Below are 26,348 nucleotides of genomic sequence, written 5' to 3' on the forward strand. Positions count from 1 at the left end.
GGCAGAGGCTAATCTTCTAGACATCTCGGTTTCCCATATAGCGGGAATGGAGAATGTCCAGGCGTCACGTGCTGGATCCCGGCGAATGGTGTTTTGGCCCCGCAAACTTTGGGTTGATTGTGCAGGCTTGGGGCAGGCTGGTCATGGATCTGGTGGCCACTAGGGTCAACACTAAAGTGCCACAGTTCTTTAGTCGGCAAAGAGATCTTCAGGCAGAGGAGCTGGATGCTCTGGTGCAGCCTTGTCCTCGGAGGGCCTCCTGTATGTGTTTCCCTCATGGCCGATGGTGGGCAGAGTCCTTTTTCCACATTGCTTGGCACCCTGGCTGCGTGATCCTGGTGGCTCCGGATTGGCCCAGGCATCCATGGTACGCGGACCTGGTTCATCATCTCATGGCAGATCTTCTTCCGCTACCCCTTTCACCCGACCTTCTGATACAGAGGCCCATTCCAATGTTCGATCCGGATCCCTTTTGTCTTACGGCGTGGCTGTTGAAAAGGAACGCCTAGGTAAGAAAGGTTATTCAGCTAAAGTGATATCCACTCTCTTGGGGTCTTGGAGACTTTCCACCTCTCGGGCTTATGTGTGGGTTTGGTATTTCTTTGAGGAGTGGTGTTCTGCATGTGGTGTGGTTTCCGTTCACGCCTCTTTGCCTCACATCTTGGAGTTCTTGCAGGATAGCCGGGACAGGGGCCCTGCCTGGTTTTTCCCTCCGAGTTCAGCTTGTGGTGGTGTCTACATTTTGTGGTTTGCTGCATAGGAGGCATTTGACTTCTTCGCTGGATGTGATTCATTTTTTGAGGACAGTCAAATTGCTTCGGCCCCTGGGATCTCAATCTGATCCTGTCTGCTCGTGCAGCCTCCTTTTGAGCCTCTGGGCTCCTACACGTTGAAGGACCTCTTAAGATGGTCTTCTTGGTGGCCATTACTTCTGCGAGACACTTTTCCTAGCTGCAGGCTTGCTCTTGTAGGCCTCCCTTCCTGGAGTTTTCTAGGGAGCAAGTAGTGCTGCGGCCAATTCCTTCTTTCTTGCCAAAGGTGGTTTCGCCTTTTCATGTCAGCCGGTCTGTGGTCCTTCCGGTCTTGGGTAGTTGGGAGGGCTCTTTGGAACAGAAGCAGTTGTGCAAGTTGGATGTCTGTCAGGTCCTTTGCTCTATGTTCAGCAGACCTAGGAATTCCGGAAATCAGATCTTTTTGTCCTCTTAGTGGGTTCTCGTAAGGGGGACGGTGCTTCCAAGGTTACCATTGTGCGCTGGATCAAGGAAACTATCGCTTCAGCGTATCTTCTTCAAAAGAAGTCTGTTCCACAATTTCTCAAGGCTCATTCTACTCGGGGTCAGATAGCTTCTCGGGCTGAGTCTTCCCTAGTGCCTAAGGTCTATCTGTAAAGCAGCAGTTTGTTCTTCTCTCCATTTCTTTGTGCAGCACTACCGTGTGGATGTTCAGGCATGTCAGGACGTGGTGTTCGGAGAGCGCATGCTTGTGGCGGCCCTTCAAGGGTCCCACCCTTGATGGGTACTGCTTTGGTACGTCCCATAAGTGAGCTGTGCCGGTCTGGAGAGATGCTTAAAGAAGAAGAAGGTTCTTACCTGCTATTTTTCTTTCTTTTAGTCTCTCCAGACCGGCCCGGCCCCCCGCCCTGTGTTTTCTTTTGGGATTCGCTTGAAGAGTGTGGTTTTGGGTTTTCGGCAGGATCTCGTGTTTTTGGTAGGTTAGGGGAGATTAAAAGAACAGCGGGCTTTGGTTTGTCTGGCATAGTTGGCAAGCTGTGGGGATGTTTCTGAAGGTCCTTCTTCAATTTTCAACAGTGTTTTTTCTGTGTTGTTACTCCTGTGGGGAGTGTTGTTACTGTTATAATTCGCACTTTATTAGTTTTTTAGTTCTGCTTAGCTATTCAGCAGATTGATTGTGCTTTGGACTGCACAGTCCACTTGTACTACAGCCAAAAGTTTGTGTCTGTCTCCACGTGCTAGCTATGGTGAACTATTACCCATCAGTGAGCTGTGCCGATCTGGAGAGACTAAAAGAAAGGTTCTTACCTGCTAATTTTCTAATTTCTCCCTATTCTCTACTGGTGAAAAAGGAGCTGAAAAATGTGATTGTCATTCTGCAAGCAGCTCATGACCAGAGGATATTCACCTAGAGTACAGAATCCTATGTCCTTTAACAGAAAAAAAAGATTTTCAGGTAATAACTTAATCTTCTATGCTAGACATTAGTATTGATTTACTTTTGTTTATGTATACATTAGCGAATTTAATTAGTGGTTATTTGTATGTGTAAAATGTTTTACATGAATAAATGCATTTTAGAATTGTTCCCTATATACATTGGTAGTGGGAGTGATTCCCTCTATAACAGTATGTAATCTATTTCTTCTCCTGCAGGTTTCTCAGGGTCCTTGCAATGTTCCCAAGCCTGGTATGCTAGACTTTGTCAACAAGGCCAAATGGGATGCATGGAGCTCACTGGGAAACTTATCTAAGGTGATAAAAAATCTACGTATAAACTTGTTGGTTATTATGTACAAATTATCCCTTGGTGTTATATCTGAATTTTCTAGAAAGAGATATTTAAACCTAATGAACTGAAAAGAAAATGAATAAACCAAGCTAAAATGCCTCCCAAGAATGTCTAGAATTAACACAGTATTGTATAACCTCGTATGAAAAAAATAAATTTGATTGTAATTAGGTTCTTAGAGGACAGAACATAGTAGAATGCATCCGTTTTACAGGATGATTGAGACCATTAATGTTTAAAGAATAAAATTTTTAACCCATTAGTGTTATTCCAAAATATTGAAAAATAAGCCCCTTATGATGAAATTTAAAATTATACTGTCCACACACATCCCATATCCTTGCAAACCCCCACCCACCCATCTTCCTCCCATCCCATCCCCAGAGAATAACTCATGGTCAGCTTGAATGCCCATAGGCAGACCATAATCCACACACCCCCACACACACTATCTCTATCCAGTATAAATAAAGAATACTTAGTAACTAAAAATAAATCGCTTTAAAACAAAGATAGCAGCACTAGAAAACCTCCCAATAATTACCATCACCAAAATCTAACATTCACTTTTAACATTAACATTTTCAAATTTGTTAGATTTTTAAAATAATAAGCCTTGCTATAAAATTTACTAAGGGCTCCTTTTACTAAGCCGTGTTAGGGCTTTAACGCGCGGACCTGATGGGCCGCCGCGTAGCGGACTCCTGGGCGCGATGGACCTATGGTCTGATCCAGCAGAGGCACTGATTATGTTCTTATGTTTGTTAAGTTAATATTTAAGAAAATATATTTTTATTGAAATGTTTTATTTTTTTCCCAAAGGAAAAATCATTAGTTCATCAATTAAGGTGTGAGGGTTGGATATAGTGATCCTCTATCCCCTTTTCCTTCAGGAAGTTATCTAATCCCTTTTTGAACCCTAATACCGTACTCTGTCCTATGACAACCTCTGGAAGCGCATTCCAGATGTCCACCACCCTTTGGGTGAAGAAGAGCTTCCTAGCACACAGAATAATTGAACAAATTAATAATATAAATAGTTTTATTGTACTCCAAAAGCGAAATATTTCCTGTTAGGTGCACCAAACAAGTCAATGCAAAACTAAAGGCATGGTAATAATAACTTTATTCTTCTATACCGCTACAGTCGAATGACTTTTTGGCGGTTCACATAGAGATATTATTATTGTCTGATTCATTGCTAGTATTAGTGTGAGGGGGGAGAGAATGGTACGTTATGACTAGAGGTGCAAACTTTCCTCAGGTACCAAGGCGTTTGCATTGTAGTACTTAATAAGAATAAGCAACTGGTTATACTTGTACATTGTATCGTTGTTTTCGACTGGCTTAGATAGGTGACTGCTTGGCACCGATGGATTGTGGGAGAAATTTTGCAACTCTAGTTATGACTTATTGGATTACATTGGCTGGGTCGCAAAGATGTGTGACATGCTTTCCTTATATGATCTCTTGAGAGCGTTGGCAAACGTTTCAGCGTACTCACTCTTGGCCTGCTGAATACTCTGGGTCAGACAGTGGGCTGGTGATTCCACTTCTAAGGTGACATTAGCTTGGCTGCCTTTTAAGCTTGGCAAAGGCCTGAATGATCTCATGGATTCTGTGATGGACAGTCACTCTAAGACCCCTCCCCAGATGCATCAGTGAGGAGTGAGGGGGTTCACTTGACAGCAGGAGAGCATCTCTCCCACTGCTGGGGTTTTAGTGATGTTACTGTATTGGCACCCCTGGACCAGTCGCTGATTTTTGTCGCCAAAAGCTGACACTGCTCTTGAAGAATAGTGTGGCAATTTTAAAGAATCCACCGGAGTGCTCATTTCAATGTTGAAGAGCCCATTTGCATGGCAGTGTCAGAGACTGCTAGAAAGCTCGCTAAAGACAGATAAGTCGTTTTGATAATCCGCCGCTAAAATGCATACAGGCTAAACCATCAGAAACCCAGTTTAGCAACTGCGTTAAAGTTTGAGAATCTGGCCCTTAAGACACTCAAAATTTCATAGGTTTCTATGGTATTTTGAGTGTCTTAAGTGCTTTGAAAATGAGCCCCTAAGTCTGTCACTGTCAATCCCAGTGTCATGATCTTACACCCCTTATGCAGTAATTGTTTAGGAATTAACTTTTTATTAACTTTTGGTTATTGGTCCCCAGGATTATGTGATCACTTCACAGCACTTTCTTTTTAAAGCTTTGTTTATTCTAGTAAAGATGAGACTTGGTAGTTTCATTTCACTCAGAAAATATTACATTCAAATCATGTCTGTGGTTGGGTTTGTGTGCGTCATATATGAAATGAAGTGCATAATTACAGAACTTGTATTCTCTCTTTCCATACAGGATAATGCCAGGCAGGCCTATGTTGACCTTGTGTCTAGTTTGATCTCCAGTGAACTTCTTAATGAGAGAAAAGCTGCCTCCTCTGACAGCCAGAACAAGTATCAATCTCTAGAGGTTACCACCCAAGATAACATTACAAAGATAATGCTAAACCGTCCCCAGAAGAAAAATGCCATCACCACTCAGGTAAAAATAATCAGCTCAAGAATTTCAGTGGGTGAAAAGTACTTCATGCTGTGTCTTCTGAAAAGAGGCTTAAAGTAACAGTTTTGAAGGTAATTCTATATTGTGCCATGACTACAAAGACAAATCTTATTTCTTATTTCCCTTGAATCTCTGAAATTTTTTTTTCGAATGATCCAGCATTCAGAACCCTATTTTACTCTTCCTTAATGACCAGATAGCTGCTTTAAGATCATCTTGAAAAATTACCTGCTAACTCTTTGTTCACTGGTGCAAAGTGGCACAGCCACCTCTTCTCCATAATAATAATAATAACAGTTTATATACCGCAGGACCGTGAAGTTCTATGCGGTTTACAATGATTAAAGAGGTTACAGGTTGAGTGGAATAAACAAAGTTCAAAATTAGTGATTAACAGTACTAGAGATCATTTGTTGAGGACTAAGGTTGTATAGGTCGGTTACCTAAGTATTTCAGGAACAGATGTGTTTTTAGGCGCTTCCTGAATTCCCTATAAGTAGTAGGCACGAGCAGTTGTTCTAGATCTTTACCCCATAATGCTGCTTGATGTGAGAAGAGATGTTGGTGATGACTTTTAAATTTACAACCTCTAACCGGTGGAGAAACAAAGTTCAGATGTGAGCTTCTAGATTGCAGGATCTTGATCAGAAATGGAGCTGCCATCAAGCCAGAAGAACAACTGGAATGGTCATAGGCACCCCTGCCCTGCATTCTACTTTTTTCCACAGCTCTTTGGCTGTTTGCTCAGTAGAAATGAGTTTGTGCTATCTTGAAATGGATAGTAAAAGAACAGATAGCACTAGAAAGGAAGTGGAGCAAGGGCAGTGAATAGGATGGAGATGAGAGAACAAGAAAAGAAAAAAAGAGCAAAGGAGAGGAGTTTGTATCAATAGTGAGCACTCCTGTAAACAGTAGAAAGCCATGGCTAGAAGGAGGAGAACAGCGCATCTCAACCAAAGAGGAGGAGATTTTCTGATGCCATGGAGACAAAATGGTGGAGGGGGAAGGGGATGAAAAGTGATGATGGAGGAGGAAGAGGGAGGGTATGAAGAATTCTTGATATAATGGTACTTATTTGGGTAATTACACGTATGTGGCTTGAATAAATTATTTCAAGTTTTTATATTTTGTGGTTTTTGAATAGGGGATGAAATTATGAAATCAACACATTGCCTCCCAACTTTATGTACTGTCTTGCTATGGTCTTATGCGTGCCCTCCACCCTCCCCAACATTTAATTGACTTTTCTTTTAATCTTTTAAATATTTCTGCCTCAGCCTCCCCAAACGTTGTCTTTCTGTGACTTTATCAAATTCTTTAACCTCACTTTGTAAACAGTTGTCCCTTCTTCTAAAATATCTTACACTGTATTTCAAGACTCAGCTGCTCAGAATGAGATTTTCTTTTGAAAATTAATCTTTCCTTTTTATTATATATGTTGTAGATGTACAATGAAATTATGCAGGCACTTGAAGAAGCAGCAAAGGATGATTCAGTCATAACTGTTTTTACAGGTATGATCTGCATACTTCTTAGTTGTATTTAGCTACTTGGTAGTGAAATGGGGCACGGAGCGGGGGAAGGGGGGGAATTTACATATCCAAGGTAATTCTCATCATGCTATCAACCTATTTAAATTTATAAGCAGTAAAAGCTCATTGGGAAATAGATATGATTCTAAAAGAGAGAGTGCTAAGCCCTATAGCAATGATTCCCTGCATAGTTTTCCTTTGAAATTCTGGTTATCCTAGGATAAGCAGGCAGCATATTTTTCACATGTGGGTGATGTCATCCACAGAGCCCTGGTACGGACAGCTTTAAAAGTGTATCGCCACTTTAAGAACTTAAGAAAGTATGTGCACCGCACATACATGAGTGCCTTCCCACCCGATGTAGGCGCACAGCTCCTCAGGTCTTAGTTTTCCATGGAGCTAAGAAGGTGAGTGTGTTTGAACGTTGTTCAAATTTTTCTGCCTTTTGTCTTCCCGCTCCCACGTTTTTTCTTATTTAGTCTTTATTTTCTTGTTCCATTTTTTTCTTAAAAAAAAAAGAAAGAAAGAGGTAAAAACTTTTTTGCTTCTCGGGTGTTCGGCCGGATGGGCCTCTTTCTTCTACCTCGGCCATCGAGTTTAATTTAGCTGAGACAGTTTTCCTGTCGATGTCGCATCTGTTAAACCAGTTTTAAGAAGTGCGGCAGGTGTCAACGACTCTAAGGTGTCCTGTTTTCCTGAAGACCCTGCCCACCTGCCTATGAGGGGTGGCATTGCTCGGGGGTGTTTGCGTGACTTCCGCAGATATTGCCCTGGCTGAGTGGCTGCTTCTTTTCCTGCCTGTGGGTTGAACCTTGAGAACTCAGTTCAAGAATGTCTCTCTGATGTTCCTTGTAAAAGCAATAATTTGCTCGGTGACAAGGTTGAAGAGGTAGCTGATCTAATTTTAAAAACATGCAGACACCATTACAGCCTTATCTAAGCCACAGACCACTATGTCTTCATCTTATAGAAGATATACATCTCCATCTAGATTCTCATATTACAATCGGCTCACTTCATCATCTTCCAGGACTACTAATCAATGCCCTTGTGCAAAACAACAAAGGGCTCAAAAATCATAGGCTCAATCCCAGTCAAATTAACAGCTTTCCTTTTGACTCTTTCCTAGAGAGCATTACCAACATTGCCCTACCTCTATCATCCATCCTTCCCATTGGGAGTAAATTACTACTTTTTCACCAATGATGGCCCCTCATTACCACAGGCCAGTGGTTACTTCAGGTCATTTCTCAAGACTATGCCATTACCAAACTCCCTGACTGCTCTCCAAGAGAGTCTTCTTTCAGCTTCCTCCAGAAGACCCTCCTTCACCAGGAACTCTCAAACCTTCTCCAACAAAATGCTATAGAGTACATTCTGTTTCAAAAGAGAAGCTGAGAGTTTTATTCAAAGTTTTTTTTTCTAATACCAAAAAAACCTGGATGCCATTTACTATCTGAACAAGTAGAGAGGAACAGGATTTTACTCCCTTTGTACGGAGGCAATCCACATTTGGTCTTGGGCAACAGCTGAGCAGTTCATCTAGCAGGAAAATAAAATGTTCTTGCAGAGAAGGGTGACAAATGATAAAAGGGATGGGTCAGCTTCCCTCTGAGGAAAGGCTAAAGTGGCTAGGGCTCTTCAGTTTGGAGAAGAGAGTATTTAGGGAAGATACGATAAGAGTCTATAAATTTTAATGAAGTGGAAAGGGTCGATGTAAATCGCTTGTTTACTCTTTTACAAAAAATACTAGGACTAGGAGGCATGCAATGAATCTACTAAGTAGTAGACTTAAAACAAACAGAAAAAAATGTCTTCACTGAGGTGAAAGCAGTTAGCTTAGGTTTGGAAAAATTCTTAAAACAAAAATCCATAGGCCATTATTGAAACAGTTTGAGGAAATCCACTGCTTATTCCTAGGATAAGCAACATAAAATCTGTTTTACTCCTTGGGATCTTATCAGGTACATCTTACCAGGTACTTGTGACTTAGATTGGCTACTGTTGGAAACAGAATACTGGGCTTGATAGACCTTTGGTCTGTCCCAGTATGGCAATTTTTATGTTCTTTAAGAGGATGCGGATCTCTAACCTGGAGTATATTACATTCTCTGGATCCTATTACCTGACTGCATCCATCCATTTTGTACTACCTTCATCAGTGTTCAACCTTTTTACACCTATGGACCGGCAGAAATAAAAGAATTATTTTGTGGACTGACACCGGTCTGCGGACCGGCGGTTGAAGAGTACTGGGTTAAGTCGTGGGCCAGACCTCACCAGAACAGATTACCCCTATGCAAATACGGGACCACAAACTAAAATTACTAATATATTCAAACGAAACCCTAAGATTCAAGACTCTGCATACAGGGGGCGTGGCTTGGAACACGCAAGGAATGGAGGCTTAACCGCAGAGCTCCTCAAAGCCAGGCAACGAATTGAAAGATAACAGTGATTTTGCTTCGCTCACCAGACTTAAAAATAACAAAAAACTGCATCGGAAATGGCTGCTACAAGGCAGGGGAAATCGGAGAAGCCCTGCACATCCAGTGTATCAGCAAAAAGATCAAAAGTCACTCCGGTATCACCGTCGAGTGTGCCAATCCCACTGGAAACTGAGGAATTTTCTGACAAAGCGGATATTATGGCAGAACTGTTTAAAATTAAACTAATGCTGACTGACAATGCAAGTAAAATATCTGAAGTCAAAGAGGAAGTACTCAGTCTAAAGCAAGAGATCCAGACTGACAGGCAAAGGATGTCAGTGATTGAAGAGAGAGTTAAGCAGCTGGAAGCTATCACACAAAACTGTGAAGAGGAAAGGAAAGATGTAGTGAGTTTAAAAAATCAACTGGTGGACTTGGAAAATTGGGGAAAGAGAAAGAACATAAGAGTGCTTGGTTTAGCTGAAAATCTTGAAGGGGGAGACGCTATACAGTTTCTAGAGAACCTTTTACCTAAGCTGTTACAGTTAAATTCTAAGTGGCCGTTAGAAATAGAACGTGCACACAGAATCCCTTCAAAAAGACCAGTAAACCAGGCTGGCCCTAGACCCTTGATTTTTAAAGTTTTAAGGTATCAGCAAGCTTTGGAAATCTTAAAGGTGGCAAAAGCAAATAAAAACTTGAATTATAAGGGGTCTAAATTGATGTTGGTCCCAGACTTTGCTAAATACACTGCAAATATAAGGAAACAGTTTCTCACGTTCAGGCAGCAATTAAAAGAAAAAGGCTACATGTATGGCTTATACTATCCATCGACAATGAGAGTGTCTAATGGGAATAAGTCCATGTATTTTCAAGATCCTGCAAAACTTAAAGAATTTCTAGCACAAGTGGAACCAATGTCTACATGAAAAGAAACAGAGAAAATAGGAAAGATTCATCTGAAGAAATAAAAATTGGATATAAAATGAACAAGAAGAAGATGGATAAGAAGAAAGAAGAGGACAATGACTAATGATTGAACAGAATATTTTTAATGCATTTGAAAGTTTTTGTTTATTATATTATTATAATATATTGAATGCTATGAAATAATTTTAATCTACTAAGAAATCAATTTATTTATGGCAGTTATTACATTCATATTTATTTATGCTAATATTACTTGAGAAGAATGATAAGAATTTAAAGGATATAAAGATAGGGGAATGGATATTTAAGTGGGGGATAATTAATAAAGAAGAAATTAATTTTAGACTATTTATTAATTGATATGGAAATTTCTACTCTATTCAAATGCTTATTCATATTGAATTTATTATGAATGATGATATGTGAGAATGTTTAAATTGATTGTATTAATACTATTATTAACTTAGATAAATTGTATGAATGGGTATATATAATTTAAACAATGAATATTTATATACATGGAATTATAGCTAAAATTGATTTGTTAAAAGTATATTGAAGGGGATAATATATTATTTTAAATTGAGGATATGTTTATAATTTTATGACTTAATTACATATTGATCTTATTATAATTATAAATTCACGTAGATATTAATTGAAATGAATTACAAAAATTATTAAATAAAGGGCTAAATATATAGAATTGGTACCTTTAAAGATGGGATAATTAATTAATGAGCAGGTAAGGAAATATGGTAATCTAATTAAAATATATGACTATTATTACTATATTTAATAGATAATTATATTGAATTTCATATAGATACTTTTATATAAGAATATGGAAATGAATATTAAATGAATGAGTATATATAGATAAGTAATTAAAGATTTATATATAAGGGGGGAAAATATTGTTGAATTTTTGGGATATATTAAGTAATATGGAAAGATATTAGTTGCCTGGGGGAGAGGATTTAGGTTTTGCTTACCAATGTGTATTCCAGGTCAGACAATGATTATGGGAGGGAGGGGAGGGAAAATAGAGGGAGGGAGAGGGGATCAGAGGACTAATATATTTATGAGAAATGAAAATGGAAGTACAGTAAAATTTGAATTGTCTTTATATAATTTTATCTTTTGGGGGGGAAGGGTTGGGGGAATTGGGAAAAGGAGATATATATAATAAATGTGCTGAGATCTGGTCATGTATATTATCATAGAATATTGGTTAAAATTTGATTATAAAATAGATGAAAAATTTATTCTATTAATGTCAATGGTTTAAATCATCCTATCAAGAAGAAGAAAGTATTATCGTTCCTTAAGAATCAAAATGCGGACATTTATTTCATTCAAGAGACGCATCTCTCTGAAATTGAATCTAAAAAGTTATCTGGGGGTTGGATTTCTAAATGTTTATTTGCACCGGCTATAGGGAAAAAAGCTGGGGTGGCTGTTCTGATAAATAAGAAATGTAATGCGGATTTTAAATTAATAAATTATGACCCTTTAGGTAGATGGGTGCATATCAAAATGGTTCTGAGAAATACAACCCTGGATTTATTCAATTTATATGCTCCTAATTCGAATCAAATGGAGTTTTTCAAACAAGTTCAACAATTACTGTTACCACTGGCTGCTTCTAATTTAATAGTAGCAGGGGATTTCAATGCTGTAATGCAGTGTTTTTCAACCTTTTTTGGGCAAAGGCACACTTGTTTCATGAAAAAAATCACGAGGCACACCACCATTAGAAAATGTTAAAAAATTTAACTCTCTGCCTATATTGACTATATATAAAGTAATTCTCTTGAATAGGAATCAAATAAACACAAAGAAAGTATTTTATAATTACTTTATTACGAAATAAAAATTATAAAATACTTTATTCAGTGCGAAACCTGGGCCTGTTTGGCTGAACACAAAGCTGATATTCTGGCTGGAATCGAAGAAAGACACACACGTAGCTCTTCGTCAACAGCTCTCAGTCTCTCTCTGTATTTGGTTTTTATAGCATACAAAAATAGACATCCTTTTTATTAAACCACAATAACAGTTTTTAGCGCAGGGAGCTGCGCTGAATGCCCAGCGCTGCTCTTGACGCTCATAGGCTCCCTGCGCTAAAAACCACTATTGCGGTTTAGTAAAAGGTGACCATATTGTAAAATATAGACAGCAGATATAAATTCAGAACTGTGCATAGTAAGTGAAGGGAAGTTTTCATCTCTGGGAATTTACCCAGTTAACTATTAAGTTATTTGGGCAAATTCCTTTGAAAACTGTGGTAATACTGCCTCCACTTTGCTAAATTTAAAATAAAATCATTTTTCCTACCTTGTCTGGTGATTTCTGGTTGCACTTTCTTCTTCTGACTGTGCATCCAATCTTTCTTCCCTTCTATCAGCCTGTATGCTTTCTCTCCTCCACACCTCATTCCCTCCCCCAACTTTTTCTTCCTCTCTCCCTGACCTTTCTTTCTTTTTTTCTGTTTCTCTTCTTTCCTTCTGTTTCCCTGCCTGCCCTCTTTCTTTCTTTCTTTCTCCCTGCCGTTCCCCAAGCCACTGCCACTGCCGCTGCCATCGGGGAACAGGACCCACCAATGGATAACAGGCCCCAAAGCCGACGCCGACGCATGCTCTCCCTGACGTCAATTCTGCAATCGGAGAGGAAGTTCCGCCCAGCCAGGCAGCGATTGGCTGGCCCGAACTTCCTCTCCGACTGCAGAATTGACGTCGGGGAGAAGAAGACTTATCGGCTCGATAGATTAGATCGCCAAGACAAAGTGAGTCCTGGGTGATCGACTCACTTTGCCTTGGCGAGCTACTGGCGCCCCTGCCTCGGGCCCCCTGTCAGCTCCGGGCCCGGCGGCCCTGCGGCACATCAGGCAACATCTCGCGGCACACTAGTGTGCAGCGGAACAGCGGTTGAAAAACACTGCTGTAATGGATCCGATTTTGGATAAGAGACCAAGTAGAATTATGAAATCGTTAGGTTTAGATAATTTGATTCAATCTTGTGATTTAGTTGATATATGGCGTATTCTTCATTCAGGAATTTTCTTTTTGTTCTCAGGTCCACAAATCCTTTTCATGAATTATATATTTGTTTCCAATAACATAGCGCAGCGTGTATTAAAAGCAGTTATTGATCCCATTATAATTTCAGATCATGCTGGTGTGTGGATTGACCTTCAGAATTATGATATTGAACACTTTAATTCAATTTGGAGATTGAATAATGCTTTACTAGCGGATTCGAACTTCCTGGAAGATCTTAAATTAAAAATGCAAGAATTTTTTCAAATTAATAATTCGGATAATATTAATGCTGAGATCTTGTGGGACGCTTTTAAAGCAACAATGAGAGGAAATATTATTTCATATTCAGCATTTATTAAAAAACAACTTAAAACAATTTGTTGATATGGAAAAACAAATTAAATTATTAGAAAATAAATTAATTGAGAAATGGGAAAATAATACACTACAAGAGTTATTAAAAGTAAAAGTTAAATATAATGAGATTTCTTCTCAATTGGTGAGGAAAGATATATATTCTATGGACAAGTTCAATTCTATGGTAATTCAAATAAAGCTGGAAGATTATTAGCAAATTTTCTTAAAGCAAAGAAAAGAAAATCTAAGATTATTGCAATTAAAGATATACAAGGTAATACACACACTAACAATAAAGACATTTTAACACATTTTCTTGATTTTTACAAAGATTTATATTCTTCTGAATCTTATGAAAATAAAGAACAAGATGGATTAAATTTCTTAAATTCATTTATTGGGCCAAATGTTCCGGATCATACAAAAAGAAGTTTAAAAGAGCCTATATCTTTAAAAGAAATAGAATCAGCATTGAAGTCTCTTAGAGTTGGATTCGCTCCGGGTGGTGATGGTTATACTGTTGAATTTTATAAATCATTTCAAAACATTATTTTACCATATCTATTAAATTTGTATCAGTATCAAATGAATAATGGAAATATATCAGGTACTATGGCTGATTCAGTAATTATTGTCTTACCAAAACCAAACAGGGATCCTACTTTGGTTTCAAATTACAGACCTATCTCTTTATTAAATGTGGATGGTAAAGTGATTGCTAAAGTATTAGCAATAAGATTGGCAAAAGCTCTTCCTTTTATTATTGATGTACACCAAACAGGATTTATTGCTAAAAGACATTCATCAAATAATACTAGACTAGCATTTCACTCATTAAATTTAGCAAAAAATATTAATGATCTAGCTTTTCTAGTATCTTTAGATGCAGAAAAAGCTTTTGATAGAGTGGAATGGAGTTTTATGTATCAAGCTTTAGAATGGTTTGGTATAGGCCCCGGTTTTATTAAAATGATTCAGACATTGCATAACTCTCCTGGTGCAAGATTATATATTAATAATAATTTATCAGATAGATTTAACTTGCGTAGGGGAGTTAGACAAGGATGTCCTTTGTCCCCCTTACTTTTTGATGTTGTTCTGGAACCCTTATTAATTGCAATTAATCAAACTAAGGAGATAAAAGGAATCCCATTCTCCAACTGGGAATTTAAACTTTCTGCTTATGCAGATGATATTTTATTATATTTAAGAGAACCGGGGAATACTATTCCATGTTTGCTTAATCTGTTAGAGAAATTCGGTAAATTTTCTGGATATAAAATTAATTGGAGTAAATCTGAAGTTCTTCCAATTAATGTTTATTATACCAAAGGATTATTTGATTCATATTCATTTATCTGAAAAGATGATGGTTTAAAATACTTAGGAATTATTATCAAAAATACTATTGAAGATACAGTCAAAGAAAATGAAAAACTTTTATTAAGAAAAATAACAGAAATGTGTGAGCAATGGAATCCTTTACATCTTTCTTGGTGGGGAAGAGTTCAAACAATTAAAATGATGATATTGCCTGTGGTTTGCTACCAAATGAGTATGATACCAATATTTTTTCAGGGGTCATTTTATAAAAAATTAAACAATCTTCTTACAAAATTTGTTTGGTTTGGGAAAAGACCCAGAATTGCTTTAGTATCATTACAAAGACCAATTGTGGAGGGAGGGGTAAATTTTCCAAATTTTTATAGGTACCATCAAGCCTATATTCTAAGACAGGGTATGTATTGGATCCTCCCAGATCTCATGGAGAATGTACCAGATTGGTTATATTTAGAATGGCGGCTCCTGTTCCCATTACATTTAGAACATTTAATTAGTATAACAATGCCTAGAAGATACAAAGATAACAGAATTTTATTAGATACTTGGAAAACATTAAGATATATCAGTAATCTATCACCAGAACCAATAGCTAAATCACTAAATCAATCTATTTGGGTAAACTCCAGGATCAAGATTGGCGGATTTAAGATCGTCTGGAAACAATGGATAATTGCAGGTATACGGACATTGAATGATGTCATTTCAGAAGGATCAATGCTTAGTTTTTCACAATTGCAAAATAAATTTGGTTTAAATAAAACACAATATTTTAAATGGATGCAATTGAAGCAGGCCATTCAGGCAGGGTTCCCTGATTGGAAAGATCTTAATACTCAATATAGTCTGCAGGTTTTATGTTTCCAGGCGGATTTTTTGGGTCACCAAGCCGCAAAATGGTATAAATTGTTTTATGGATTTTTAAATAAAAAAAAGAAAACTGGACTTAGGGATATTTGGAGTATTGAGATTGGACAGACAATTTCTGCTTCTCAATTGCCACGATTTTGGTCCTGGAGATTAAGGTCTACAAGGTCAGCATCTATGAATCAAACATGGATGTTCTTGTTACATAGAGTGTTATGGACCCCTACGCGCCTGCAAAAGATAGATAGTACTAGATCCAATAGATACTGGCATTGTAGAATAGAAGTAGGGACGTTAGATCATTTAATTTTTTTCTGTCCCTGTGTAAATGCCTTTTGGAATTTAATTTGGCCCCAAATTAATAAGTTATTAGAAAATCATGTAGGACTCTCATATGATACCATACTATTTGGCACTGTAATGAGAACTCAGAGTCCGATCTCAGCAAATAATAAGCTGCTATTAATATTGACAGGAGTCGCCATGCAACAAATAACTCAAAATTGGAAGGACTATACCAAATTAAATTATACGTTCTGGTGGAACTCTGTCTGTCATATATACAAAATGGAAAAAGTAATAGCGTTACAACAAGAAAATATGGCAACCATTGACTAATTATTCTACTGATCAGATTTCTTAGCACATTGGTAGTAGATATATGGGATTGGGGAGGGATTTGTATAATTTTTGGAAATAAGAATTGAAAAAAGGGGAGTAATTTATTATTTATGATATGATGTATTGATTGAAATTACAAATGTTATGTAATAATTAATTATATTATATGTGAATTAATTGCTGTAAGAATGGAAAATTAATAAATTAAAAATTAAAAAAAAAAAGACTCTGCATACAGTACAACCCCAGAGAAAAAGAAACAAATACATTTCTTCCTGAACAGTGCAAATTATAGACAGCAGATGAAAATTCTCAAAATTGACACAATTCAATCACTAAATTCAAAATAAAATAATTCCCCCTACCTTTGTTGTCTCCCTCCCTCCATGTGCCATCTCTTCATCACGGCAGTTGGGTGAGGCTGGATGTCCTGCCCTCTCTTGTTTACAAACAACACCTTGAGAAAGCCAGCCGTCTCTCTTGTCTTCCTCCCCCTCTGCAAGAAACATACCAGCGCTCCCACCTGACTGTTTTATGCTGCATGCGGCTGGCTCCTTCCTCACTTCTCCTCTTCTTCACTGCCGGTCCTTGGCCGGAACTTGCCTCGGGCCTGAAGAGATCAGTGCACAAAACCACGTGCGGCGGCTCCTCATGGCGAAGGCAGCCATCAAGAAAGCTGATCGTTTCTTCAATTGTTGGCAAGAGGCTGGAAGCATGCTCTGGTTCAGCTCTGGCACCAGGAGGGACCAGAGATCTACCATTTTCTCAGTTATAGCACCCCAGCTTTGGAACAATTTACCAATATACTTATGCAATGAACCTTCTTTAGAAAAATTCAAGCGTTCCTTAAAAAGCTTCCTGTACAAGGACGCTATGTGTTTCCTGTACAAGGAAACATACATAGCTTAACTTACCAATCGCTAAATCTTTTAGATCTTAATTAGACCTACGAGTAGGTTGTACTTGTATTCCTACCATATGTGTTCTTCCCTAAATGTTTCTTCTCTTTCTTTAAAGATTGTAGTTCATCCCCCTCGCCCTCTGTATCAGTTATGTATTAGAACGTATATAATTTTTCTTCAATTGTATAAAAAATGTTTTGTTTTGTCCCCTATTTTTAAAAAATATTTATATGCATTGAAGTATATGATATTGCGTATACAACAAACCTTAATAAAACTTGAAACTCCTCGTGCGTCCCACGCATCATCAGAGAGAAGGCTGCCGGTTCAGGCGCAGGACACACGTAGGAGCCACCGCTGCTCACAACTTTGCACTGATCTCCTCAGGCCCTAGGCACATTCTGGCCATGGACCGGCAGGAAATTTCTGCGGACCAGCGGTTGAAGAACACTGTTCTACATCTTTTCAAATCTAGTTTAAAAACTAATTCAGCCAGAGTTCATTTGAGATGAGTACTATGAGCACTTTCCATTTATAGTTAGATAGAAGGCCTTTATCTGTGCATCCCTTAATGGTGCATTTCATGAAAGGCTTGCCTCACATGAAACCTCTTATAAAGCCATTTCTAGGTGATTGGGATCTAAATGTGGTTCTTGTACAATCCCACTTTTATTCCGGGACCAGTGGGTTATTTCTCTTCACCCGCCAGGGTCTGTTGGAAGCCTCAAAACTTCAGAGGCTTTTCCCCCCTCCCTTACATACCTCCTCTCTGAGCATGCTCTCACCAGTCTTTTCTTCCTATAAAGCCAAGCTGTAGGAACTCATTTTTTCTGCTTGTGTTTTATTTTGTGTGGGGCCAGAGCCCACCTGCGTCCGCTGCAGGATGCCCTGCTTTCATGCTGAAAATCCACAACGGGACCCATTACATGCACCCCTGGCCTGGACGACAGTGGCATGCAACAGTCTAGCATGGTGTTTGCATCCTCTCTCATTGTTCCAGGGTCTTCCACTCCGGGTCTCGGACTGGGTGCTCTTGTCGACATTCAACCTCATGGCGAAGGCAGCCACCAAGAAAACCGATCGTTTCTTCAATCGTCGGCAAGAGGCCAGAAGCAAAGGCCTGGATGCTCTGGTTCAGCCCTGGCACCAGGAAGGTCTTTTTTACGTCTTCCCTCCATGGCCCAAGATGGGCGTCTGTAGAAGTGCAAAGCAGCCTATGAGGGTCTGCTAATTCTGGTTGCACTCAATTAGCTGAAGTGGCCGTGGTACGCCGCCTTGGTTTGGCTCCAGCAGGTTCGGGGGCTTAGGCTCCCTTGTCATTCTCGTTTTCTCACACAAGGTCCAATTGCGATGTAAGATCTGGACCACTTTGGTCTTACAGCATGACTCTTGAGCGCATGGCCTTGACTAGCTGGGGCTGTTCTTCAGTGGCGATCGCCACGTTGCTTCTCAACAAGCAGACATCCACAGTGGCAGCCTATGTGAAGGCTTGGAGGTTTTACCATGTCTAGTGTGCCCTGAGGCAGGTGGACCCTTCTTTTCCATCGATTCCTCAAGTCCTGGAGTTTCTGCAAGATGGCCTGAAGAAAGGTCTTGTAGTAGCTTCCCTCCGGGTACACATTGCTAGGCTTTTGTGTATGAGCCCTCCTTCCCTGAGGGGCTCATTGGCAGTCCATTCAGATGTGATCCATTTTCTGTGGGGAGCGTTGGAGCTCAGGCCTTCTTTGCACCTTCCCTTCCAACCTGGAACCTTAATTTGGTTCTTCGCTCTCTTGTTCATCCTCTGTATGTTTGTTTATTAAAAACTTTAGATACCATATAACATCCTAAAATGATCCAAGCGGTTTACAATGTATAGTTCACATTCATCAAGAAAAGAACTCCATTTAAAAATAGAAAAGGAAAGATTAAGAACAAAAGTTAAAAAGTTGGGGGTTTTTTGTGTGTGTTTTTTCATAAAATATTATAATAAGCAACATCTCAATAATAACAATTCTAATGATAAAACAATCAAATCTCAATGAACCATATGTGCCTCTAGAGCAGATGTCTTTGATGGATCTCATGCTCAAGACGGTCTTCTTGGTGGCTATTACCTCAGCCTGCAGGATTTCAGAGCTGCAAGCCCTCTCCTGCAGGGTTCCTTTTCAGCGGATTACAGATTCCGCATTGATGCCGCTTACTGCTCCTTCCTTTCTTCTGACAGTGGTTTTCCAAGTGAATTAGGAAGTCTGACTTCCTGCTTTTGCTTCCTCTGGTTCACAGAGCAGGACCAGGTGTTACGGTCCTTGGACGTGCGCAGAAGTTTATTGCGGTGTCTGGAGGTCACGAATGAGTTTCGCCTCTCTGACCACTTACTTTTTTGTCTTGATGGGTCTTGCCTTCTGATAGGAAACGGGGGCTACGAAGTGTACCTGCCATTGCCTTACTTCACGGTCTGTCTTGGAGCTACTTTGAGAATATGGTTTAAATCTACTATTTCATGCAGGAGCTATGAAGAGCCCATGAGCCAGGCTTATTCTCATTTGGAAGGAGCAGATGGCACACAAACTGAGACTTTTTCTATTGCAGGATTTTTTTTATTTTTTTTTTTAAATATACATAGCCTGAGCATTTTCCTGGAGACGAGAGGGCAAGAGGTTAAGTGAGACAATCAATGGAAAGTGGAGGGGTGGGGATGTACCTGAGATGATATTTAAATATTTCCTTCTGCATTTTTACACAGTACTGTGGGGGTCTATTTTTCAAGAAATTTCCATGGGTAAAGCAGTACATTACTACATTTTATAAAATTGCCTGGGGCATATGTGCATACATTTCTGTGTACAGCCTGTATCTCCAAAAGTTTGACTTTTGAGCAGAGGTGTTTTGATTTATTTTAGTTAGTTATACTGCCTATCAATAGAGGTTGTCTAAGCAGTTTATATTCAGGCATTAAACATTTTTCCCTGTCTGTCCCAGCAGGCTCACAATCTGCCTAATGTACTTAACATAATGTGTTCTTAAGGATGGAGTTAGAGGGGTTACTATATATACTTTATCAAAATATATGCATGCTAAATAGCAAGTGTAATAATGTGCAACTACTTTCCATGCTTTCATTTAGAAAATTGGTGGTGTAACTTAAGCACATACCTGCTGCACAAGTTAGTTAGTTTAATGTCCGAACTGTCGGAAAAAAAGAATTAATATATTATGTCTAGAAAGAATTTGGAGAAACATCCTGCTAAGTAGACTGAGGTGGTTTTAAAGGAATAGTATATTTTTGGTTTGGAAGGAATAACAAAGTAAAACCAGATGAGAATATATGAAACATGTCACTATCACAGATTTCAAAGGATAGATTTTACAGTTTAACTACAAGGTGCTACTGTCCCATGGCAACAGAAATTGCTATAATATTCTACTGCTGTAGTAGCTGACTGTATAATTACTGGTTTGGTTGTTAGGTATCACTGTAGATAGCCACCATTAAGAAAGCTCAGTTAGTTGAGTCACAAAATAGAAAACAATTTCATCACAAGAGCGAGTCCAGCTAGGATAGGGGTGTGACAGCACTGAATGATTGGGTAAGTGTAGGGAACATGGCTCATGGAATTATCTCTAATCGCTCTACTTGTATCTGTTTTCTTTGTTGTGAAGTTTGGGTGTGTCTGACCAGGAGAGTACAGAAGAGGAGAGAAACAGTTTGAAAAGTGCAATTCTCTATCTACTACTGCACTTTTCTTCAACTGCCGGTCCCCAGACAATTTCTGCCTGTCCGCGCAGGGCCGGCAAGATTAAGGCGACCATAGGTCCGTTTTCAGACCTCCTGTCCCGTTGTCCCCACACACAGCTTCGGGACAGTGTCCCGTAGCTGTGCTCGGGGACAATGGGACAGGCAATCATTTCCTGTCCCTCCCTCCTTCCTTTCCCCAGGTCCCCTTCTCTTACCACCCTGCCGCTGCTGCTAAATCCGACAGGAAGTCTTCTTTCCGACGTCAATTATGACGTCAAAGAGGATGTTCTGGGCCAGCCAATCGCTGCTTGGCTGGCCCAGAACGTCCTCTCCGACTTCAGAATTGACGTCGGAAAGAAGACTTCGTGTAGGCTTTAGGAGCAGCAGCAGGGCAATAAGAGCAGGGGAAAGGAAGGAGGGAGGCTTTTTTTTTTTTTTTACACAACAGGGAGGGAAGGAGGTAGGCAGGTAAGCAGGCTGACTTTGGCCAGGGAGGGAGGGAGAGAGGTAGACAGGCAGGCTGGCTTTTGGGGTGGGGGTGGGGGTGGGACAAAGTGTGGAAGGCAGTGAGAGGGACATAGGAAGGAGGCACTGGGGGCACTAAAGAGATATGAAGGAGGCACAGGGGGCACTAAAGACATGGGAAGGAGGCACTGGGGGCACTAAAGACATGGGAAGGAGGCACCGGGGGCACTAAAGACATGGGAAGGAGGCACCGGAGGCACTAAAGACATGGGAAGGAGGCACCGGGGGCACTAAGGACATAGGAAGGAAAGAGGGAGGGAATAGAAAGGGACAATTCTTGGGCCTGAGTGCAGAAAGAAAGAAATGAAAGAAAGGATACAGAGACAGAAGGAAACACAACCAGAGACTCATGAAATCACCAGACAGCAAATGTAGGAAAAATGATTTTATTTTCAATTTAGTGATCAAAACGTGTCAGTTTTGAGAATTTATATCTGCTGTCTATATTTTGCACTATATTTGTCTATTTTTCTATAGTTATTGAGATGACCGAGCTTGCGGAGATGGGGTGGAAACAGGGTTTTTAAATTTTAGTCCTAGTAGTTTGCCGGTCCACAAAATAATTCTTTTATTTCTGCCGGTCCATGGGTGTAAAAAGGTTGAAAAACACTGTAGTACTATTGTATGTCTTGTATTAAGGTTTCAATGCTGCAGAAGCTAAAACTACTTTTCTCATAGCAATATATTCTTACATTTTTTTTGGGGGGGAGCTTATTTTTTAAACAGCTAGTACGTTTTGGTTGGTTGGTTAGTTGGTCTATTTATTTACTGATCTCCCTCCTTATTGGCCAAAACTATTCAAATGGTTATGGATTTGATATTCTGCCTTTCTGTAATACAACCAAAGTGGTTTATATATACATATTTTATGCAAGTTCTTTTTCTGTCCCTATTGGGCTCACAATTTAAATGTTGCTGAGGCAATGGAGGGTTAAATGATTTGTCCAGGGTCACAAGGCTTCTTTTTTACTATTTTCAAAGGACAGCAGCACACATTTCATTTCATTTCTTATAATTTTATAAATCGCCATATACTAAGACGGAGTACATAATATATACATAACTAAAACAGCTATACTTCAGAAAGTCTTATCCCACAGTCTCTCTAAATCAGTGGTCTCAAACTCACGGCCCACCAGATACTATTTTGAGGCCCTCAGTATGTTTATCATAATCACAAAAGTAAAATAAAACAGGTTCTTGATCATATGTCTCTTTAGCTATAAATTACAATTATTATTATTAAGACTTAGCCAAAAGAGTTTTACCTCATGCAAAATTGTCATTTCTTTAATAAGACATTAACTATTTTTTCTGAGGCTCTCCGAGTACCTACAAATCCAAAATGTGGGCTTGCAAAGGGGTTGAGTTTGAGACCACTGCTCTAAATCATCTGTCCCTTCAACCGTATTTTAAATTGAATCAAATTGTGCTTGCAATGCAATCCTACTGGAAGTTTATTCCAGGCCATAGGGCCAACAACCAAGTAACTTTTCCTTCGAGTTCTCAAGTCGTGCTGCTCGAACTGTAGGTAATATTAGTTGACATGAAATTTCAGGCCAAAATGATCTTCTTGGTACATAACAATGTACAAGATCACACAAATATTGACAGGACTGATGATACAGTGATTTTATATGTCAACATCAACAACTTAAACGAATTCCTATCTTCAACAGTCAACCATTGTATCATGTGCACTTATAAAGAAATAAATACAAAAAGGGAAGGTAGTGTTTTGTAGAACTCACACACAACCCTAGAAATGTCATGTGTTCTGATTTTCTGATGTGTGCTGATCCTTCCATTCTCAGACTTCAGACACCATACAATACAATTGGGTATATCCTGCATTGGGTATATATACGCATTTAAATTATTATAAACTAAAATCAATTTTTATTGATACACAAAAAAACATATATAATTATACTTAAAATACTTTGCTAAACTAATCAAAACCAAATATAAGTAAGAAAACTTGAATACATTTTTTTTTTTTAAATGAAAAGCATATATAAGGACTTGTATATTATCATACCTTGTAGTTAAGTTGTGATAGACAAAATCACTATGCTCTTTTTCCACAGAGGTACGGAGTTTGAAGTGCGCATGCGGGCTAAGAGTCTTATTATAGTGGATATATCATAGTAAGAACTATGGTGCTTCAAAAACTCCAGTATGATCAACTTTAATAGTTAAAACATTTGGGTCAATTGTAATCTAAAACATTTATTACAGTCACGGCTCATAAAACCAACTAATTTCTGTTAAGATGAAAGATAACTCCAAAAAATGGAGCAGCTCAAAGTTACTAAGTGTAATATTACTTTCATTAAGATCTTATACATTAAAAATCATGCCAATTTCTTTGACTATTAAAATCTATCTAACATAAGAAATGCCTCCGCTGGGTCAGACCTGAGGTCCATCATACCCAGCAGTCCGCTCATGGGACGGCCCAACAGGTCCAGGACCTGTGCAGTAATCCTCTATCTATACCCCTCTATCCCCTTTTCCAGCAGGAAATTGTCCAATCCTTTCTTAAACCCCAGTACCGTACTCTGCCCTATAACGTCCTCTGGAAGCGCATTCCAGGTGTCCACCACACGCTGGGTAAAGAAGAACTTCCTAGCATTCGTTTTGAATCTGTCCCCTTTCAACTTTTCCGAATGCCCTCTTGTTTTTTTATTTTCTGAAAGTTTGAAGAATCTATCCTTCTCTACTCTCTCTATGCCCTTCATGATCTTGTAAGTCTCTATCATATCCCCTCTAAGTCTCCTCTTCTCCAGGGAAAAGAGACCCAGTTTCTCTAATCTCTCAGCGTATGAAAGGTTTTCCATCCCCTTAATCAGACGTGTCGCTCCCCTCTGAACTCTCTCGAGTAACGCCATATCCTTCTTAACGTACGGTGACCAATATTGGACGCAGTACTCTAGATGCAGATGCACCATTGCCCGGTACAGCGGCAGGATAACTTCTTTTGTTCTGGTTGTGATACCCTTCTTGATTATACCTAGCATTCTATTCGCTCTCTTAGTGGCCGCTGCGCACTGTGCTGTCGGCTTCATTGTCATGTCCACCATTACCCCCAAGTCCCTTTCCTGGGTACTCTCATTCAATAACATCCCTCCCATCGTATAATTATACCTCAGGTTTCTGCTTCCCACATGCAATACTTTACACTTCTCAACATTGAACTTCATCTGCCATCTTTCTGCCCATTCCACTAGTTTGTCCAAGTCCCTTTGCAATTTTTCGCAGTCCTCCTTTGTCCGAGCTCCACTAAATAGTTTGGTGTCGTCCGCAAATTTTATTATCTCACACTTCGTTCCTGTTTCTAGATCATTTATGAATATATTAAAAAGCAGCGGCCCGAGCATCGAGCCCTGTGGAACACCACTTGTGACCTTCCTCCAGTCTGAGTAGTAGCCTTTCACCCCTACCCTCTAACCAGTTTCTGATCCATCTATGCACGTCTCCGTCCACCCCATGGTTCTTCAGTTTCCAGAGTAGACGTTCATGAGGCACCTTGTCAAAGGCTTTCTGGAAATCTAGGTATATGATGTCTATGGGGTCTCCTCTGTCCATCTGTTTGTTAATTCCTTCGAAGAAGTGCAATAAGTTAGGCACGATCTCCCCCTGCAGAAACCATGTTGGCTGGTTATCAGAAGTTCGTTTTTTTCAAAATGTTCATCGATGTTTTCTTTTATCAGTGCTTCTGCTATTTTCCCCGGAACCGAGGTCAGACTCACTGGTCTGTAGTTTCCCGGGTCACCTCTTGATCCCTTTTTAAAGATGGGCTTAACGTTGGCTATCTTCCAATCCTCCGGGATCACACCTGTTTTCAGAGATAGGTTGCAAATTTGCTGTAGTAGTTCCGCTATTTCCTCCTTTAGTTCCTTCAGAACCCTTGGATGGATTCCATCCGGACCCGGTGAATTGTCAGTTTTTAGTTTTTCTATGTGCCTGCGCACATCATCAAGGCTCACTTCCATGGATGTTAACTTTTGTGTTTGATTTCCATTGAAGATTTGCTCAGGTTCCGGTATGTTGGTTGTGTCTTCGCTTGTAAAAACAGACAAAAAGAACATGTTAAGTCTTTCTGCGACCTCTTTCTCTTCCTTCACCGCTCCCTTCCTGTCTCCGTCGTCCAGCGGTCCTACCTCCTCCCTAGCCGGCTGTTTCCCTTTAACATATCTAAAGAACGGTTTGAAATTTTGTGCTTCCCTGGCTAGTCTCTCTTTATACTCTCTTTTGGCTTTTCGAACCACACGGTGACATTCTTTTTGATACTTCCTGTGCTCTTTCCAGTTTCCCTCAGATTTGTCCTTTTTCCATTTTTTGAATGAATTTTTCTTATTGCCTATCGCTTCCTTCACTATTTTAGTTATCCACGCTGGGTCTTTTGTTCGACTCTTATTGCACCCTTTTCTGAATCTGGGTATATACAGATTTTGCGCCTCACTCACCGTGTCCTTGAAAAAGGACCAGGCATGTTCTACCGTCTGCCATTTTTTGGGAAGTATTCCTAAGTCTCTTCTTTACCATTCCCCTCATTGCTTCATAGTTTCCCTTCCTGAAGTTAAAAGTTGTTCCTATGGTTCGCTTTCCTTTCAGTATTCCTACTTCCACCTTGAACTTGATCATATTATGATCGCTGTTTCATAAGAGCATTTATCCCAGGACAAGCAGGCAGCATATTCTTAACGTATGGGTGACGTCACCAACGGAGCCCCGGTACGGACACTTTTAACTAGAAAGTTCTAGTTGGCCGCACCGCGCATGCGCGGGTGCCTTCCCGCTCGACGGAGGAGAGCGTGGTCCCCAGTTTCTTCGTTTCCGCGGAGCGAAGAAGACGCATGTGCTTTCAACGGCCGTTGAAAAGCTAGTTTCTGCCTTCCCGCTCGCGTAATTTTTCGTTTTTCTTCAAATTTTTCCTTTCGGATTCCCTATTTTTACTTTCAAAAAAAACAAAAACTCGTCCAGTTTTCTTTATTTTT

The 26,348-nt window shown here is 39.5% G+C and overlaps 1 protein-coding gene across 3 annotated transcripts in view; it reads left to right on the forward strand.

Annotated features, from left to right (window-relative positions):
* Positions 1 to 26,348, forward strand: part of LOC117355774 (enoyl-CoA delta isomerase 2, mitochondrial-like) — a 128,248-nt gene that overhangs the window by 35,918 nt on the left and 65,982 nt on the right. For all 3 annotated transcript variants that reach the window (XM_033934794.1, XM_033934795.1, XM_033934796.1), the window contains exons 3-5: positions 2,388 to 2,486; positions 4,876 to 5,061; positions 6,524 to 6,593. In XM_033934794.1, coding sequence (XP_033790685.1) covers positions 2,388 to 2,486; positions 4,876 to 5,061; positions 6,524 to 6,593 — 355 coding nt within the window. The remainder of the gene's footprint in view (positions 1 to 2,387; positions 2,487 to 4,875; positions 5,062 to 6,523; positions 6,594 to 26,348) is intronic.

This window comes from Geotrypetes seraphini, chromosome 2, assembly GCF_902459505.1.
Source record: "Geotrypetes seraphini chromosome 2, aGeoSer1.1, whole genome shotgun sequence".
NCBI classification, from domain to species: domain Eukaryota; kingdom Metazoa; phylum Chordata; class Amphibia; order Gymnophiona; family Dermophiidae; genus Geotrypetes; species Geotrypetes seraphini.